Raw genomic sequence first — 21,141 nt, 5'->3', positions numbered from 1 at the left:
GCAAATCCCCATTTTTTGGTTCCTGGCATAACTCGTAGATGCTGACTGAAAGTGGACTGAAATGTTCTCTTGGGGGCCCCCCTGCTGATGGCCATGCAGGACCTAAGCATTCACTTAGTTTACTTATGCCTTGGGCCGCTTTGCATCTGAACATTTGCACTGTCTGTCTTGATTATCTGCGATGAGCTCTGGCTCAGAGAATATGCTGAACTCACTGCACAGATCTGACATATCTTTCTCCATGACTAACACAGATTTAAGATGCATTTCTATACGCAGTGGCAGACTGTGTTAATTGAAAGAAGTCTTCTGAAGAACTCCTGACACCATTAACTTTATTTAACAACATATACTGTTTTTCTTATGAAGTACCATCTGGGGGCTTAAAGGTCTTGCACATTCAAACTGAGCTTTCTGTAGATTCCTTAATGCTTTTCACAATATTATGTTTGGTAGTTGGTAGTTGGTGAAAATAAAAAACCTTAAATACTTTGCAATGATTTTGGCAGTAGTGTTTTGGAGTATATAGCATTTATTATTCACCAATGCATATACCTTCTAAATACCCTCTGATGCATGCTTTAGTTGTGTTTTGGGGACATTCCAATGCCTTTTTGCAGTGATGGGTGCTGAACTGACTGAAGTGATTGAATGCTGTTTATGCTCCATGTGTGCATCTGTTCTAAGCAGCTGAATTAAAATATCTAAATAAAAAGTCAATTCTAAGCATTGTTAAATCAGATGAATGTAGACAACTTCAGCTATCACAGTCTATCGGCCAGAACTGATTGCAAAATCTGCAACTTGTTATCGAACCCTGCAGATTTTTTCAGAAACAGTTTAGCTTTGATATTCTACAGTAAAACCTTTTCACTTTTATTTTGCCTGTGTGCCAAAATTTAAGGTTCCATGAGTACTAATTGCTATTTTTATCCCTTTTTTCAAAGTGACTTAATTTTTTTCAGAACTGGGGTGGTACAAATTCCATTTAACGTAACTAATAAACCAAGGTGGGATTGGGATGATCTATAAATCTCAATTTTTTACCTTTTCATCTGGGATGTCTTGCCTTAAAAATGGGGTTTAAGTAACTGCTGTAACTTCTCAGGTCAGTTTAGTATAGCATTTTGTATATTATTATGATGTTAGACCATCTAATGTAGTACACAGCTTTCAGTACTTGTCTCAAAGGACCCATTTTTTCATGCATGAATAATCATATTTAAGCTCTGGAGAAAATAAAATGTCAAAACTTGTTGTGCAGAGGAAAAACATTTTGCTTGAGTGAGCAAAATCAGAAAGGATATGTTTAGGAGGTTAAAAAAAAATTGTAGCGGTTAATCTGGCAATCTTTCTCTCAGGAAACTTTTTTTTCTCAGTTCATTCACAATAACAACATTGAACATATTATTTTCTGCAATCAGGCAAAGTGAAGAATTCAAGACTCACTTTATCCGTCTGAAAATCTGCCCACAAAGTGGAGATAATGCATAGAGTATTTTAAAGATCTGATTCCAGACCTGCAAGGCTCCCGAATCCAAGGACGTCCACTGAGTATTCGCATTTGTTAAAATGTCAATGTAAAGTCAACTGGACGTAACCCTTGAAGCAAGGACGTGCGTCCCACACAGATATGCTTCCGAAATCTGCAAAGAGTTTTCTAAGGAATTCACTTGTTACCGTGGACCAGATGAGTCAAGGACGTTCCAGGAAATATAACACGCTGAGGAATGTGGGGTAGCTTTTACTCCAAATCTGTAAAAATCCAAAACCTGTACCTAGTTAGATGCCCGGTTTGATGCTGATCATCAGTCCTGATTTCTGAGGCTGGAGGTGTGACAAGAAGCCAGTGGTCTTACCAAGGTGAACGTCCTCTCAATCTTCCCTCTGACACATTCTCGGAGCTTTGTGATTCAAAACAGAACCATGAAATATCACTCACAGATTAATGATGGAACCAGAAAACAAAGATTTTTTTCATTATGTACCACTCAATTCATCATATCATCATCATAATTGACTAGATTTGGTTCATATTGTTGTTTTTGAGGTGAAAATTTAATATGTGACCTTGGACAACAAAGTCTTACTATATGTTGCATAGGTATATATTTATGTATTTTATGGGTCAAAAAACATTTAATAGTAAGTTACAATCATATTCCATGAAGATATTTTGTAAATCTTAAACCAACTACATTAAAAATATTTTTGATTTTTAAAAACTTTATTTGGAACATTTTAAAAGTGATTTTCACAATATTTAGATTTTTTGAACCTCCAGATTTTCAAATATTATTTCAATATAAATCTTTTTAAATAATTGAATTTCAGCCAATTATTATCCTGTCCTAAAAACTGTGTAATGTTTAACTGTGTAATGGAAAGCTTATTTATTTAGCTTTATTATTCAGTTCAATAAAACAGACCCTTGTGACTTGTTTGCTATGAGTGAAAGGGGACGATCTCAAAAATAAAATCCTAATCTTAATTTTCAGATTCAGCAAGAAACTGAAGTCACAATAACTGAAGTAAAATCTTTGACATTTCAGCCCGAAAATGGTCCAGAGTTTGAAATACTTAAGATTATTCATTTAGTCTGTGAAATTACTCAGTATGTTTTAATAATATATCATTATACTTATTTGTTCCAGTGGTGTTGAATATGTTGATTATGAATTTTTTTAAAAAGTGTTTAATATCACATCATCTTATTCAGAAAACTGTCATATGCTGATTTACTGCTTAAATATTTTCTCTTATTATTGGTGTGCAGTTAATGGTTGTAATATTTTCAGGATTCTTTGACTTTTAAAACGTGTTTAATTGTTTTATGAAAATTATTTCTGTTATAATAAAATAGATTCTTGTAATATCTATTTGAGAATATAATAACAACAAAAAAGGTTATGTGGTTAAAAAATGTCAAGAACTTTACAGTTGAACTGAAAAAAAAAATGTCAGTTGAACTTTACAGAAGATTTTTAGCCAAAATTTTGGTTTATTAACATTAATTTAGTTTTGTCTATATGTGTGTTTTAGACTCTTAAAGTGATGAAACCATGGTTCCTGATACATCATACATGCAAGTTAGCATCACTTTAAAAGTCTACACTACCTGAAAAAGTCTTATTGCTATCTATAAGTTTTAGGAACAACAAATAATACAGGTGAACTTTGGTATAAAAAGTGGCTTATATGAAAGGAGAAGGCCTCTAGATTATGGTTATTTTACCAAAATAAAATATAATCATTCCCTTAATAATTATATAAATAATTATTTAATTAGGACAATAAGGTCTGACTTTGCTTTGACAAAAGTCTTGTCACTTAATAGAAATAATGTACAGTATAGAATATAAAGTCATGGTGCAGTTGAAAAAGAATTAATATTGTGTACGATTCTGATGAGCTTGGAGGACTGCATCCATACATCTCTGCAATGACTAAAATAACTTATAACAAAGTCATCTGAAATGGCAAAGAAAACTTGTCACCGACTCGGTCCCAGTCATTCCCCTCGCTGGCCAGCAGAGGCCGCCATCCCCGGACTTCTAAGCATTACATCATCCACCTAGACTGATTGTGCACACACCTGATCTGTATCCCGTTAACGACCCATGCTCCCTATATAAGCCACACTCAAACACCAACTCATTGCGAAGTCTTGTTCAGCCATGGCCAACATTTCTAAGTGTTAGTCCCTGCCTGATCTTCTGTGCTTTACCCTGGACTGTTTCTGACCCTGAGTTGCCTTCTGCCTGCCCTTGACCCACGCTTGTTATACGGACTCTGAACCACGCTGCCTGCCCACGACCCACGCTTGCTATACGGACTCTGAACCATGCCGCCTGCCACTGATCCATGCCTGGTAAATCACTCTGTCTGGCAGCTGCCAGCCCCACGATCTATATTGAATGCTGTTGATGTGAGTTCGCACTTTAGTGCGTATTTGTATGTTTGTGATTTGAACTTTGTCTATTAAATACTGCAAAATGGATCCCTTCGTGTCAGTCTCCTCGTTACAGCCTTCTTGCAGGACTCCCAATGTTTAACATGATTCTTTGGATTACTCTTTAAGGCCCTCATCTTACCCCAGACATGCTCAATGTTCATGTCTGTTGAGGCTTGCCAATTCAGAAGCCCATTGACCCCTTCAAACCTGATTGATTTCTGTGAATTTTGGGTCTATGCAGGTTCCAATAGGTCCTCTGCAGTATTTTTGTCATAGCCCTTCCTTTATCTGTAACTTCAGTGTTGTCTACTTTTCTATGTTTGTTGTGTTTAAACATGTGGCTAAGCCTTTGTGTCCACCATGTGCTGCTCCGTTCCTCCCTTGTTTCCTATTGCCTTGCCCACTTGTTTAGCCCTCCGTCTAGTCCTTGTTAGTATTAGTGTTTACACCTGGTCCTTATGTTCTTTCTTCCCTTTATAATGTGCTCTTCCCTCATGTCTTTGTCGGTTCATTATTGCTTCATGTTGTTGCCATACTGTGCTTGTTTATGTGTGCTGTTGTTTGAGTTGTCTTTGTCTAATTTTTGATTTGTGTTTCACAGTTGGCCTTCAGTATAGTCCCGATCTGGTTAATCCTTTTCAAGTTTGTTTGTTTAAGATTCTATTTTTCCTATTTAGTAGTTTTTAAGTGTTTAATTCCCATTTTTATTGTTTTTTTTCTTTAATTTAATTCAGTAAGTTAAACCAATTTCATTTCTCTTTGCTTTTTTTTTTAGTTTGTCAGTTTCTGTATTTTTTTGCTATAGTTTATAGTTTTGTTTCTTAGTTTAATTTTGCATGTTCATTAATCCAGCCACCCTTGTCTGCTGAGAGTCCCTGGTTGCTGGTGTCCTGTCAGGCTGCTATTGGTGAGACCTACTCAGGATTGCTGGTTAGCAGTGCTTCTGAGGCCTTTACCATTTTGTCTGGCTTGAGCATCCCTGCTCTCTCCTGTTCCGTGACTGCTTATTACCCCATCCAGGATTCTCAAGCACTGTCTGCCTGCTCCACCCAAGACTCCTCAGCACTACTCCTTTCCTCACTGTTCGACTGTTACCTAAACCCCTCTACATGTCACATTGTCAAACACCCCTTTTCTCATTCTGCATTTGGGTCCTCCTCCCTCTAACCATGACATATTTGTGATGATTGGGATGCTGTTCAACAGATGATTAATCAGAAAAATCTACCTTCTGCCACTTTACCAAATGATCAACTAAAAGTTAAGTTACTATTTGTTGCTCTTACAACTGGGATCCATAACTAGACTTTTGTTGAGTAGAGTATAAAACAAAAGAGCAAAGTGTGTGTGTATAATTTTTATTTTTTTTGGTGAGCTATGCGACTAATTGTTCTAAACTTGTGATTGGTAATTAATTTTCTATGACAAGAATTATGAAAAAGTACAGTACATAAATAAATATAGATAAATATACGTATTAGTTTGTGTACCTTGCATCACAGAAGTTGTAGCAATGGACATCATTATGGTCTGTGCATAAGCAGCGACGAAGAACCACTGATATAGTCCCGCTGGAGCGCCTTAATCTCTGAGGGCTGCGATAACTTGACATGCCGTATGGAACTGTACGTCTGCAGACAAGACAACAGAACACACCTGTCAAATGCCATTTTGTGCATTTCATTATTTAATCATTTATGTATTATGCCATATGGTTTAGACATTTCTCTGCACATTTGACTCTGAATCACAAAACCAGTCTTATGTTGCATGGTTGTAATTGTTGCAAATTGTTATAAATAGTCAAATTACATTATATTAATCAAAACAAGAGATTTATATTTTGTGCTAAAAATCATAAAATTGATAGACATTTTCCTCCCATAAATATATAAAAACTTTTAGCATTGTGATAAAAGCTCAATCTGAAGATGATTTTCTCAATATCTTAATATAAATTGTTTTCCACGGTCAGATTTGGTTCTGAAAAACAATGCAAAACAATGTATGTGCCCTTATGCAATTTTAAAGATTGGTGATTTTTATTTCGGAGGTCATAATTGGTTTAAGAGCCCCTATTATGGGTTTTTGAAAATTACCTTACATGCAGTGTAACACAGCTGTAAGTAAAGTAAGTATCCAGCTAAGGCTTAAATTTGAAAGTGATTGATCTGTGAAAGAATCGACTCATAGTAGTTCGAATGAATCGTTGCTGTATTGAGTCTTTAGCCGTGTCAGGGTGACGTCAATATGGAACTCAAGCCCCATCCATTTGCTCCGTGCACAGATCCAGTAAAATTGAAATCCCCAGCCACGCCCACAAACGCTGTAGCAGATCCCGATTGAATCACACTAACATGACACTGTGCTCTGAAGTGTGAGGGAAAGTTAGTGTTATTTTCCCCACCCAAACATGTGAAGAGGCTGTGAAAAGTCAGTGGTTGAAGTTTATTTTTGCGATAATACCGCTGTGTTCCCATAATTTTCGGGGGATTCATCGACCGTTTGTAAAAGGAAAAACCAGAAAAGACTATTGATGTATGGGACTTTGTCGGAGCTTAAAAAGAACTTTAGAGTACATGGATCAGTTACTTCATCTATTTAACAAGTGTAAGTAAGTGTGATTTAAAAAAAAAAAAAAAAAACTAATTCAAGACTACTGAAGTCTAGTGACATTTCTTGTCAACAATGTTTGTGACTTTTTCTTACATCAAGTGTAACTAACACTGTTTGGCTATACACTTGTATACTGCATGCGGCATCCGTAATGGCAGGCTGCAAAATGCCTGCGCAGTGTTACGCATAGTACGTAAATATTATCGAGCAATTATCAAATTGTTGTTATCGTTTTATCAAAAAAATTATGTTTCGTGATAATTATCAATATTTAATTATCGCCCAGCCCTAGCTTATACTATAGTTTTTATGGATTTAAATGTGTTTGCGTGTTCGCGATCCTCTGCTGTTTGTCTTTGCTATGGCCACCATCAGCTATTCCTACACACTTGTGGTGGTCAAGTTTCAGAATAGAGCAATATGCTGGTGTTAACTGCATTGCTTTAATGCACTCCTGCGCTGGGCTCACATATACTCTTTGCACTGTAAGTTACCTCAAAACTGTTGATAAGCTGTGGTGGGCATTTCTCTCTGCCTCGTGCTGAACGCAGTCAACCATCATCGGACCAATGCATCATCGGACCAATCAGCGCAGATTAGCATCGCAGTAAGGAGGGGAATAAATGTAAGGGGTTTGGGAATAAATGATTAGCTGAACGAATCATGGGAGTCATTTGGATAATTGGGTAAAACTAAATGCATATTATCAGACAAGGAAAGTGCTTTTTGACCTTGTATGCATATCCTGTTGTTGGAGTTCCCCAAAACCAAAATGTGACCCTTTTTAATGCATAATGGAGGCTCTTTAATATCCATCCAAGATAAAAAGAAAATAATGCATATTACAGAATCTGTAATAAAATGTGTCTAAAATAGTTGGTTTAAGGATCCAGTCTCTCTGAACCCTATATTTCTGATAGTTTACTCTACTCTGATTGGTCAGATCATGGAACATGCATTACCATATCTGAATTTCTGCTTGCCCTCATTTGTAAACAGTGATATTACCAGTAAAAATGTTGTTGTTTTTGTCATATTAACTAAAGCCAATGTACAATTAATCATTTGGAAGTTCATGAAAAGTTGATTTCCTTTCTTGTAGCCCAGAAAACAGTGAGTATGTTTGCATGGATACCAATAATTCAATTTTAAAACAATTAAGACAATACTCACACTCGCATCCAGTACCTTGTTTGTCATGGGAAAAATGCACCAAATGTTCCTGAATACAATTGAAAGTGCCAAACTGCAGTTAAAATCGACAAATTAAAAGTGAAACACCTGAAATTACAGGAAACGTGGATACCGTGGTAACGCAATGACTTTAATCGATCTATGCACTATAACATGTAAAATGGGATCATGAAAGGAACATTCAAAAAGCAACTCATATAAACACTTTAATCATTTTATTGTTTCATTCAGATTTAAACAAATAATTCTGTAAACATAGTCATTGTCTTCTTGAAATGCTAATAACACAACAAAAATCATCCAGGTATAAACTACAAATAAAAAAATCTTGTTTTTATCTTTAAGAGACAATAACTTCATTATGCATCTCTTGAAACGTTGCAGGCCCTTTGCATTTATAAACTGCTACATTACACACAACATGGGAATTAAAATCTGGAAAAGAACAATAAAGAAACTTTAACAATTGTTCAAAAATAGCTAGCGACATAACCATTAAAATGATTTAAAGCATTATGGCATTAAAATATTTAATGTACTGTCTTTTCCTTCCAGGTTTCGCTTAAAGAAAAGATTTTTTTTCTTTGTTTAATAAAAAAGAGTGATACCATGACAGCAAGTTTTCTTATGACTGTAATATATTAAGCCTTTGTTCCATTTTATCTTGTGCACACATTTTCAGAGCAGTCTTGCTCCACTGGATTAAAGCTGAAGAGGTATGGCATTGCTTTTGAGACAACAGGTGGGCTGGTAAATCGTGCTGAAATGTAGCTTTGATAGTATAAGTATTACAAAGAAAAATCCATAAAAGATGAGCCAGAACATTCACAGTAACGCCGAACAGATTATTACAATCTAAATCAGACATCGCACATGTTAAAATGAATTCATCCACCCTGGCATAAAACAGAGATAAACACTGTCCAGTCACATGCAGCAGCTGTATAAAAGGGATTGTTCACCCAAAAAATCCAAATTTGTTAATTTACTCAGTCATCATCCAAGATGTTGGTGACTTTTTTAAGTAAAAAACTTAAATTATTTAGCTAAATCTGTGGTCCTTAGTGATTCATAAAACATACAGACAAACATAAAAAAAATAATTTAAGAAATAACATAATCGCGATTTTTACTTTATTATGGGCCATGCATGAGTGGATGTTACAGGGTTAGTAAATGAGTGGTTGCACTACATTGCCATGTGCTTGAAGGGCTGGCATCCTCCACAAGTTGCTTTCATTCTTGTTGTACAATATAGCTCGCTACACTTGCATACACTGAGAATTGTTTGCCTAGGTTGTGGATTAAAGCTAATAATATTGTAAATAATTTAAAACTTCCCTCACAGGGGAATCAATTTACTTTATAATGCCTCATTATATCACCAGGTGCCATTGATTTGGACTTATGTTTTTGTTTTTAATCTAACTAAACTATTGACTCTATACACAGATTCAGCTAAAAATTTTCGTTAAAGGTCCCATGAAGTGCCTTGAAATGTGCGGTTCCTTTTTAAACTTCATTCCACATTTTAGAGAATTAGTTTCTCATCCCCTTTGAAATACTCTCCTGAAGCCTTATTGGCTCGTGTCAGTCCAATTACCTGAAAAATTGTCACTCAGAACATGCAAATGACATGCAAATACTGCAAACTGCAGATGGCAGTCTACAAAGTGATTTGAGTGACAATAACCTCTGGATTTTCTGCTTCATGATAAACTTCTGTAACAAGAAGAATTATGGCTTTCATTTGCATACTCTAGATCAGGGGTGTCCAAACTTTTTGGGCCGAGGGCCAGATACAAAAAAACAAACGTTGTCGCGGGCCAAATTTTACATACATCACACGCATATATATATATATATATATATATATATATATATATATATATATATATATATATATATATATAAAAACAGTTGAAGTCAGAATTGTTAGCCCCCCTAAATTATTAGCCCCCGTTTATTTTTTCCCCAATTTCTGTTTAACGGAGTGAAGATTTTTTTCCACACATTTCTAAACATATTAGTTTTAGTAACTCATTTCTAATAACTGATTTATTTTATCTTTGCCATGATGACAGTAAATAATATTTGACTGGATATTTTTAAGACACTTCTATATAGCTTAAAGTGACATTTAAAGGCTTAACTAGGTTAAGCAAGTTAACTTGTTAAGTTAAGGTAATTAGGCAAGTTATTTTATAACAATGGTTTGTTCTGAAGAATTAAGGGGCTAATAATTTTGACCTTGAAATGGTTCATAAAAACAATTTAAACCGCTTTTTATTCTAGCCGAAATAAAACAAAAGTCTTTCTCCAAAAGAAAAAAATATTATCAGACATACTGTAAAAATGTCCTTGCTCTGTTAAACATCATTTGGGAAATATTTAAAAAAGAAGAAATAAATCAAAGAGGGGCTAATAATTCAGACTTCAACTGTGTGTAGATAGATAGATAGATAGACAGACAGACAGATATACCGACAGACAGACAGGCAGACAGATAGATAGATCATAACAAGAACTGCTGCTTAATTGAATGCATGTAATAGCGACACCCGGTGGTTATTTTATACGTTCATTTTTGTATAGCGGGCCAGATTCTATTGATATTTTTAAAAAGCCTCGCGGGCCGCCAAAAAACTGATTGCGGGCCGCAGATGGCCCGCGGGCTGTAGTTTGGACATGCCTGCTCTAGATAGAGAATAGAGCCCTTAGACAGCCACAACCATAGCCACTGCAATAACAACCTGGGCCTGGCACATGTTGAAAAAGAGTTAGATGAGCATTGTGTAGACCAAGGACCTCCCAGCATGTGTGCTATGAGCTTGAAGGAACATGACTTGTAGTCTCTATGTGATTGCAAAATGGTGTGAAGTCAACCTCTGCAGTCTCCCCACTCCCTAATTACCCCCTCTGGCAACTGCTTAAGACCCCGTCCACTCACCGTGGACTCCATTACTTTTAGACAAGGCGAGGAAGAATATGTGTCCATGTTGGTTTTGGAAAGGGAAGACTGAATGGATTAAGAGTGGGATCACCTTGACAGTGAGGCCCCCAGACCTCCACGTGGCATTCATTAAAGTTCACTCAAAGGCTTTTCAGGAGGTGGACCTTATAAAAAGCCCTGCATAAAAGACTGTCAGACACAAGTTGGATTCCTGGTATTGATGCTTTTCTTCTTTGTTGTTGTTGTGCAAAGGCATGTTCTGCACCCAAATTGCCTTGTGTCCACAGATCTATACAGGCTGTGTTTTTGCAAATTGGCAGAGCGGCCATCAACAGATAAAGATGCTTGCCTCCTTGAAGAAGCTGTAACTACACACCTGTGTGCCCTGCATCAATCAAAAGCCTTGGCAGCAACATAGATCTAATATAGAAGCTGTAGCTGACGCTGATTGGTCAGCTTGTAATTTTGTTTATGGTTTTTGAATTTCATTATTTAAACGTGTATTGGTATATGTTTGTTAATAATTTCTTTTTTTTTTCCGGTTGGCCTGAGTGAGAAGTCACATGATTCTCATTGATTGATTTAACCTGCGAGAGTTCGTATGGTCACTCAGGATAGTGAGATCTCAATGCAAGCACCTGTTTAATGTTCCTGCGTATTCTACAGCTGGTTATCAGGCCAACACGGTAAACTAAACATTGTTTATATATTATTTGTTTATTTTGATGTCCTTTTATCTGTGTTTGTGTGAAACATTTGGTTTGTTTATTTGTTTATCTTTTAGTTTTCACGGTGTTCAATAAAGAAAATCCATATGGACATCAGTATTTGGAAGCGTGGAGTGTTTTAACAACCGGCGGGTAGTTAAAGTGAAAACGTGGCCCGATTCCTTCTCACCAAGGTGTTTATCAGCGGTGCACAGCAACGGTGAGCGGCTCGTATCTCTGGATGGACCTTTTGTGCGCGGCTGGGCTGCCTCTGCGGGGACGGAGGGCGCTATCTTCGGCGCGTGATTCCTCAGTGAAAGCTTGGGACTGTGGAAGCTGTTTAGCGGCGGCGGTCTGTGAGGAACAGGTTTCGTGACGTCATACAAGCTGCTGCCTTGGTGTTCGCAGCAGCGAGATTCAGAGCGCAGTTTGGCGTCTTTCTCACGTGGCGGATCCATTCATTCATTGGCGTCATAGCAGGTCAGACTATGGTATTTGAATGCCGTCTTTTGGCGAAAAGTTGATGTTTTAAAGAGTTGGATCTAAGTTGTTTAAAGGTAAAGTTGCTTATAATCAGAGAGAGAGAGAAAAAAATATATATATACCTTTGTAAAAAAAAAAAAAAAAAAAAAAAAAAAAAAAAAAAAAAAATATATATATATATATATATATATATATATATATATATATATATATATATATAAAAAGGTTTTAAATGCAAGTAAATATTTCACAGTATTAAGGGTATTGTTTTGAAGTGAGTTTGAGTGTCTAATAATCTCATGGTTGTGTTGTGTAAAGTGTGTGCACATAGAAAATAATTGACAAACAAACAAACAAAAACAAAATGTCTGTTCAAGATGAGTCAGCTGAGCAAAATGAATGTTTATTACAAGAGCAAGTAGTTTTAATGGATGATGTATATGAAATTGAGGGCACTGTGAGAAATCGCTATACATCATGTACCACATGCACTGAAAAATCTGAGGCGAGATTTAAAGAACTTAATTCTGGTTCATCAGCGGTAAATGAAGTTAGAAAATCTTCCCGTGACAAGCGTTTGACACCAAAGATGCAGGAGTTGAAAGCGCAAGAATTGATCCAGAAGGAAAAGAAGTTTAAAACTGCTTATGAGAGTTGGAAGGTCTATGTAAGAGATGTTCGCTTTAAACTGAAGCATGAGTGTCCTGAAAGTGATTTGTATGATATGATGGATGGGGTGGAGAAGAAAGAGTCTGATATGAAAGGGTTGTGTGATAACATTTGATCTCAAGTAGTACCAAGTCAAGAAACTAGGAGGAAAATTGATGCATGTTCAGCGGTCACTGCAGATTTGCTGAAGATAATGAGGGTACGCCTGGTGGAAGATGGCATGGAGTTTGATGCTGAAGCTGAGAAGGCAAGACTGCGCATGCTGCTGGACTGTGATCCATTTATGGATCTACAGTGTCTAGAGCTGCAGCTCTTAGTAATCATTCAAAACCCCTTTCAGAATCTTTAAGCATTTCTGTTAAGAGAGCAGAGGCTGCTGCTTTGTTGGCCGCAAAGAAAGCTGAAATTGAAATGGAGGCCGATATCAATGAGCAAAGGCAGCGATTAAAGAAACTTGAAAATCGCAGAGATGTTGAGGTCATGGAAGCAAGACTTCGAGTGTACACTGAAGAGGAATCAAGAATGAACAGCCAGCAATGTGGTTCAGCCTGCGCAGATGTGAGTAACCCTATTCTCCTTGTCCCTAATATACCAGATTTGGATAAACATGATCCGGAATATAAGGTATCTGTCACACAGACATTACAAGAGTCAGTGGCCTTATCCCGTCTTCCTGTTCCAGAACCTTTTGTATTTTTTGGTGACCCACTTAAGTTTATTGAATGGAGAATAACTTTTAAGGCTCTTATAGAAAGACGGTGTCCAAATTCAGCAGACAGGCTCTTTTATTTGCAAAGGTATATTGATGGTGAAGCCAAATCAGTTCTGGAAGGCACCTTTTATAGAAAAGATGAACAAGCTTATCAGCAAGCATGGGAAAAGTTAAAGGCCAGATATGGCCACTCCTTCGTGGTACAACGTGCCTTTAGAGAGAAACTCAGTAAATGGCCTAAGATTGGTGCATCCAAATACATAAAATTAAGAGAGTTCAGTGACTTTTTGCAATCATGCAGTGATGCCATGCCACACGTCAAGAGTCTTAATGTGTTGAACGACTGTGAGGAGAACCAGAAGATATTGCTTAAACTTCCCAATTGGGTAACAAATAGGTGGAACCGTTACGTCACAGAACAGTTGGACTTGGATAAGGATTATCCAAGCTTTAGCACCTTTGTTTCGTTCATCTCAAGGGAAGCACGCATAACATGCAATCCTGTGTCATCTTTGTATGCATTAAAAACATCTGATGCAAAGTCAGTAAAGGAGATAAAGCATCCCAGAATAAGCTCATTGGCAACCACTATGGATAATGCAGATGCAGCATGTGATTTGGCTGATTCCAACCATTCTAAGGAGTCTAATTTAACCAGTATATTAGTGCGTGGCGCAAGTTCAGTCAAATGTTTGTTTTGTGGAGAGGGACACTTAATCCATAAATGTCAAGATCTAATGGAGACACCTGTAATGGAAAAGAAAAGGTTTATTACGGAAAACAAGTTGTGCTTTGCATGCTTAAGAAAAGGACATTTCTCCAAGGACTGTAGAAACAGGGCCATATGTACTGTATGCAAGAGGCTTCACCCCACTCCACTTCATGAAGATCGTCAGATAACAGATGAGTCGACTTTTCAGAGAAGTTCACAAGCTGAAGAAAGGACATCCTCCTTATGTTGTATGAATGCTGGAGAAAGAGGTTTGACATCCATGATTGTTCCTGTATGGTTGTCTTCATCCAATTCTGAGTCGGAAATCCTTGTATATGCTTTATTAGATACGCAAAGCAGTCACACATTCATTGATCAAGAGGTATGTGAACGATTGCAGGCACCAATGGATCCAGTAAAATTGAAGCTTTCCACTATGTTGGGAAAGGATTCTGTTGTAGAGAGCTAGAGAGTTGGTGACCTCCACATTAGAGGGTACTTTTCCGATAGTTCTTTTTGTTTGCCTCCTGCCTATACAAGGGATTTTATTCCCTTTGAATGCACTCATATTCCTACCTGTGAAACGGCTAAAAGATGGAGACATCTAAAAAAGATTGCTGATGAAATGCCTGCACAAATAGATTGTGGAGTAGGTCTTCTGATTGGTTATGATTGCTCTAGAGCGTTGGCACCTCGACAAGTCATCAGTGGAGGTGAGGAAGAGCCTTATGCAATAAAGACTGACCTGGGCTGGAGCATTGTAGGGGATACTCCACACTATGCAAAGGTAAATGTGACGGGCTTATGCCATCGTATTTCAATCCAGGAGCTTCCTCCCGTGACACCAGCTGCTGTCATCAGATCACTGGAATTGGATTTTGCAGATACTCAAGTAGGAGATAAAATTGTGTCACAAGAAGATGTTCAGTTTCTGCATATTATAGCAGAAGGCATTCACCAGAATGAGTGTGGCTACCTTGAGATGCCACTACCCTTTAGAGCACGCCCTTGTCTTCCAAATAATAAAAGCCTTGCATTGATTCGATTAAAGCACCTTAAAAGGAAGTTGGATAAAGATCCTCAGTTAAAATCTGACTACACAGCATTCATGAAAGCAGTATTGGAAGATGGAGATGCAGAGTTGGCAGATAAGGAACCAAGCATGGGACATTTGTGGTACATCCCACACCAAGGTGTTTATCACCCTAAGAGGCCAAATAAAATCAGGGTTGTCTTTGATTGTTCAGCCAAGTATGAAGGTACTGCCTTGAATGAACATCTGTTGACAGGGCCCGATCTTACTAATGGTCTGACTGGAGTGCTCTGTCGCTTTCGCAAGTATCCAGTTGCTGTCATGTGTGACATTAAGAAAATGTTTCATAGATTTCATGTTGCTAGAGAGGACAGGGATTTCTTGCGTTTCTTGTGGTGGCCAAACTGTGATACGAATGCAGAACCTAGAGAATATCGTATGAGAGTGCATCTCTTTGGAGCGTCATCTTCACCAGGTTGTGCCAATTATGGCCTAAAGTATCTCGCCAGCATTAACGAGACTGAGTATCCCTTGGCTGCTAGTTTCATCAGAAGAAACTTCTATGTGGATGATGGCCTTGTGAGCGTGGAATCGGCTGAGTCTGCCATTAAGTTGGTGGAAGAAGCTCAAGCTTTGTGTGCTAAAGGAAAGCTGCATCTACACAAATTTCTTTCCAACAGTAGAGAAGTGTTAGAGTCTATCAATCAGAGTGATCATGCTGTGGAGGTGAAAAATGTTGATTTCTATCACAATCATCTTCCAGTACAAAATGTTTTAGGAATCAGATGGGATGTGGAAAATGATGCCTTTACTTTTAAAATCATGCTTGAAAGTAAACCAGCCACACGACGTGGAATTCTTTCTACGGTAGCTTCAGTTTACGATCCACTGGGGTTTTTGGCTCCATTCATGATTTCTGCTAAGAAGGTGTTGCAGGAGATGTGTCACAAGGGGATAAGTTGGGATGAACCATTGCCCATCGAAATGAGACCAAGGTGGGAGAGCTGGCTGGAGGATTTGTCCAAGCTAGATAAGATACAGATCCCAAGATGCTTTACACCTTCAAATTTTGGCAAGATTTTAAGAACAGAGTTGCACCATTTTTCTGACGCAAGTAATAAAGGGTATGGCCAGTGCTCCTACATTAGATTGTTGAGTGATACCAGAGTACATTGTGCATTTATCATGGGAAAAGCAAGAGTTGCCCCTTTAAAGGTTGTCACTATACCACGATTAGAGTTAACTGCAGCAGTTGTTTCTGCAGCTGTGAGTGGCATGTTAAAAGAGGAGCTGGCTCTTAAAGTTGATGGCGAATATTTTTGGACTGATTCTCAAGTAGTCCTTGGATATATAAATAACGAAGCCAGAAGATTTCATGTCTTTGTCTCCAACCGTGTTCAGAGAATAAGGGAGGCCACTAATCCAGCACAGTGGCATTACATTAACACAGGAGAAAACCCTGCAGACCATGCTTCAAGGGGCCTTATGGTAGACGAGCTCATTAATTCAAACTGGTTCACTGGGCCCAAATTCCTCTGGGAAAGAGAAGTGGTGGTTAAGCAAAGCCCGCCGGAGTTATTGGTGGGAGACCCTGAGGTAAAGAATGTTCAAGTACTAAAAACAGATGTGAAAATGCCTGGGGATTTTTTACAACAACTATCACGGTTCTCAAAATGGACGACAGTTGTAAATATCATTGCCCGAATTCAAAGACTTGTGAAGAAGGTAAAGATGTCAGAGCCTTTGGGAGTTGAGGAGAGAATGAGGGCTTCGTCCACTCTCATTCGACTTACATAACAGGATGCCTTTAAGGAAGAGTTGCATGCACTCAGACAGGAATCAGGAAAACTGCCTTGTAATCATCCTTTATATCAGCTAGACCCCTTTGTAGAAGATGGAATAATGAGAGTGGGAGGACGGTTAGGAAGGGCATCGGCATCCATTGAGCTGCGTCATCCAGTAATCTTTCCAAAGGATGGTGTTATTACACATCTCATTCTAGCACACTATCATCAAAGGATTCAACATCAAGGTAGAGGACAGACATTAAATGAATTGCGAGTCAATGGCTTTTGGATTATTGGAGGCAGTAAAGTGGTAGCTCAATATATACGGCAGTGTGTCCCCTGTAGGAGAGTTCGTAGACCATTAGAAGAACAACGGATGGCTGACCTGCCCCATGATCGAACAGATTCCTCCCCGCCATTCACCTATTGTGGTATGGATTGTTTTGGCCCCTTTTACATTAAGCAGGGTCGTAAGGAATGTAAGCGATATGGTCTTCTTTTTACTGGTCTTTGCTCCAGAGCTGTCCACATAGAGATGTTGGAAGACATGACAACTGATGCATTCATCAATGCCTTACGATGTTTTATATCCATCCGTGGAGCTGTTAGACACATTAGATCAGACCAAGGCACTAACTTTGTTGGGGCAAAGAGAGAGTTAAGAAATGCTTTAAAAGAAGTGAGCAAGGAGAGAGTGGCAGTGTATTTGGCCGCTAATCAATGTGACTTCTGCTTGAATGCACCCAGTTCAAGTCATGCTGGAGGCATTTGGGAGCGGCAGATTCGAACGATCAAGGCCATATTGAATTCCGTTTTGAGACAAAGTGCTGGAAGATTAAATGATGCTTCCTTGCGTACATTCTTCTACGAAACCATGTCAATAGTTAATAATCGTCCTCTCACTGTAGAAGGCCTCAGTGACCCCACAAGTTTAGAGCCTTTAACTCCCAACCATCTGCTTACTATGAAGTCATCTGTTCCACTTCCTCCACCGGGTACATTTGTTAAGGAAGATCTTTATGCAAGGAAACGTTGGAGGCAGGTCCAGTACTTGTGTGAGCAGTTTTGGAGCAGATGGAGAGTAGAGTATCTTGCCAACATCTCCCTTAGGCAAAAATGGCATACACCAAGACGAAATGTGCAAGATGGTGATGTGGTCATTATGAAGGAAGGTGAAATCCCTCGGAATGAATGGAGATTAGCCAGGGTCATTAAAGTTTTTAAGGATGATGATGGATTGGTGCGGAAGGCCACAATAAGGATGGGTGACCGAGAATTGGGAAAAAAGGGTGAACGCCTTACTAAACCCACTATTGTTGAGCGTCCTATTCAAAAGTTAGTAGTACTGTTGAGCAGATTTTAAGAAAGAAAAAAATTGAAATGATCTAGTTTAATTAAAATACATGGGTAGTAAGCATTCATTTTGTAATATGACCTTTATACTGTGGATAAATTGAGTATTAAAGTAATTGTCAATTTTATCTAGAATGTGTAAAAAAAAATATATATATATGTATATATATGTATGTGTATATGTGTGTATATATATGTATATGGATAATAATAAAAATTGAGTACTTTAATAAATTGTAGATTTTAATTAGAATATACAAATTATGAATTTAGTTGGTAGGGTAAAATTTATGGTGTTAAGGTTGGAAAATTCCCATTGACTGTATTAATGTCTGAAGTCAAAGGTAATTTGGTGGGAGTGTAGCTGACGCTGATTGGTCAGCTTGTAATTTTGTTTATGGTTTTTGAATTTCATTATTTAAACGTGTATTGGTATATGTTTGTTAATAATTTCTTTGTTTCCGGTTGGCCTGAGTGAGAAGTCACATGATTCTCATTGATTGATTTAACCTGCGAGAGTTCGTATGGTCACTCAGGATAGTAAGATCTCAATGCAAGCACCTGTTTAATGTTCCTGCGTATTCTACAGCTGGTTATCAGGCCAACACGGTAAACTAAACATTGTTTATATATTATTTGTTTATTTTGATGTCCTTTTATCTGTGTTTGTGTGAAACATTTGGTTTGTTTATTTGTTTTACTTTTAGTTTTCACGGTGTTCAATAAAGAAAATCCATCAGTATTTGGAAGCGTGGAGTGTTTTAATAACCGGCGGGTAGTTAAAGAAGCCTTGCAAGATAACTGTTCTCTAGCCAGCAAGAGATTTGCTTCAAGTGGTAAAGGGATGTAACATTGCAGGCCATGATGGTGCAGCAGATTTGTCAAGGTAAGCTCCTGTAGTCTCTCGATGCTGGATACATGCCTGTGCACACCTGATAGACATTGTGCACATGGTAGATAAGTGTGCCACATAAGCAATCAATGGCTCTACAGGCTTTATGATAATCTTTTAGGAATGCAGACTGTGACACAGTAAATACTGACATTGTGTGGTTGTCTGAGCCATAGTTTATGTCCAGACGCTCATTCCAGCAGCCTTCTAGATCATAAGTTTCATCTGCAACTGGTTTGTCCCAGAGGATTGGACCAAGACCTCCCATGGCCCCACAATGAGGGCCTCATGTATAGAAGACCTGTCCAGAAGTAAGGAAGTGACACTACAGACACCTGAGAACCTTGACTCCAGTCCACCTTTTGCTGCCAAGTGGTTGAAATAAGGAAAGAAGTGTGCATATCCAGGAGCTGAATCAGTCCATAGGTGTGTTGGTGACTATTCTGGCAATCTTGTGCACTAGGTGTACAGCAAAAGAGTGTAGTTATTCTCTTCAGTTCAAAAGCAGACCACCATGTTTCAATGGTGTAGTGCAGTCACTTATTAAGGCCTTATTGCAGTCATTTATTAAGGCCTTATTGAGCCTTTAGCATCAGCTGCTTGCCTCAGCTATTTGCTTTTGTATTTCTTTTATTTCTTTTTACTTTCCAACCTAGACCATGCTACGTTGTCTCTTTGTCTGCTTGTCTATGTCGACTGCAAATGCTGATGTTCAGAACACAATCTGAACTGTTTTCTGTACTGAGCTTTAAGATTTACATCTACCAGCAGTCATATAAGCTCTTTGTATGATAGGTTGTTGAATGAGAGCTTGGGCCGTTTTTAAACAGAGGCTCTTACATTAGATTGTGGATGCAGCTTAATCAGGTCAAGGTTCAGAATCTCTGTTTCATATTGCTCTGGGCATGGTTTAAAGCAGGAGTGCTCAACTCTGTCCCTGAAGATCTGTCTTCCTGCACAGTTCTACTCTAACCGTGATCAAAGACAGCTTAAACATTTAAGTAGGATCCAAAGAAGCACTTGGTAATTAAAAACAGGTGTGTTTGATTAAATTTGCAGCTAAACTCTGCAGCAAGGTAGATCTCCAGGAACAGGGTTGGGCACCCCTGGTGGGTATGGAGGGTGCCTATTCAGGATAAATGCTGTCCAGCTGATTGGTCTTCCAAGAATAACTTCACTGGGTTATGAAAGTTCTTACAAACACTGGCATCTCATATGGTCTTGGTGAAAGATTACATAGTTTATTTATATTTTATTTGTATTATTTGTATCTATATGGGCTCTGCCAATCAGAATCATTGAGATAAAACTCATTAGACTCACGACAACCATTGTATATACCAGTGTTGAGTCTGTGTAAACATTTCTAATCATTTAAAATACAGCATTCTGTGTGTCTAACGACAGTTTAGGGATTTTAGAAATACAACAGTACAATGAACAAGCATGCCAGTACCGAAGGAAAAGGGCAGACCTGGTGACAGTATAAGCATATGGGCTAGCCCTATCCAGCAGGAGTGCTACATATGATAAGCTAGTTAGCGGGTCGGTCCCCAGCATGCCGGTAGACTGAGTGGGTATACCAAACAACATACTTGGCCAGGCACTCGGCTCCTTCGCCAAGCCGGGTGCTGAAGGCCTTAAAGAAACTCTCTAAGGGTTTGCCAGATGGGGAACTCGCTAAGCAGAGCAACATTAGTGCACATCTTTGGGTTAGGGAAAGTGGCGAATCAAGCATTTTTGGACACTGAGATTAGTTTACTTCTGATTGACCGGACTTACCCAGTGATCAAGAGAGATTGAGCATAACCCCCCCGAAGATTATAAAATCTTGCTAATTCGGTGTCACCCAGCTCTACAGAGTTTGTTATATCGGTTACGCATGCTAACTACCAAAATTAGGCAATGCTTTTTGTTAAGTGAACTTTCACTCGCGGAGGTTGCGGATTGTCCTGGAACTGATAAGTGAGGGTGATGGCATCAACCAGCCAGTGGGCCAACCTCTGCTTTGATATGGCACTTCTCTTCTGCTGATCATAACAAAAAAGCTGCTTAGAGACAAATGCTTTTAGTGC

At 38.3% G+C, this 21,141-nt stretch overlaps 1 protein-coding gene and 1 long non-coding RNA gene across 4 annotated transcripts in view; one reads left to right on the top strand and one right to left on the bottom strand.

Moving 5' to 3' along the window:
* Positions 1-321: 321 nt before the first annotated feature.
* The window catches only part of edn3b (endothelin 3b), a 34,818-nt gene continuing 13,998 nt past the window's right edge, over positions 322-21,141 (bottom strand). The window contains exons 3-5 of one of the 3 annotated variants that reach the window (XM_087304935.1): positions 5,446-5,586; positions 1,860-1,904; positions 322-1,755 (exon numbers count right to left, since the gene is read on the bottom strand). In XM_087304935.1, the coding sequence (XP_087161061.1) occupies position 1,755; positions 1,860-1,904; positions 5,446-5,586 (187 nt within the window). In that variant the 3' untranslated portion in view covers positions 322-1,754. Of the gene's footprint in view, positions 1,773-1,855; positions 1,905-5,445; positions 5,587-21,141 lie in introns of those variants that run through there. The other 2 variants (XM_087304934.1, NM_001311213.1) reach the window with 2 other exon arrangements.
* LOC147831240 (uncharacterized) lies at positions 7,741-20,828 on the top strand. Its single transcript, XR_015523266.1, has 3 exons — positions 7,741-9,535; positions 10,471-11,082; positions 19,009-20,828. It is a non-coding gene; the product is annotated as an uncharacterized LOC147831240 (long non-coding RNA).

The sequence above is a fragment of the Danio rerio genome, chromosome 23, assembly GCF_052040795.2.
Source record: "Danio rerio strain M-AB ecotype USA chromosome 23, GRCz13ab, whole genome shotgun sequence".
In the NCBI taxonomy this organism is placed as follows: Eukaryota; Metazoa; Chordata; class Actinopteri; order Cypriniformes; family Danionidae; genus Danio; species Danio rerio.
Note: the sequence above shows the minus strand (reverse complement) of the source record. Positions and strands in the feature narration are given on the sequence as shown.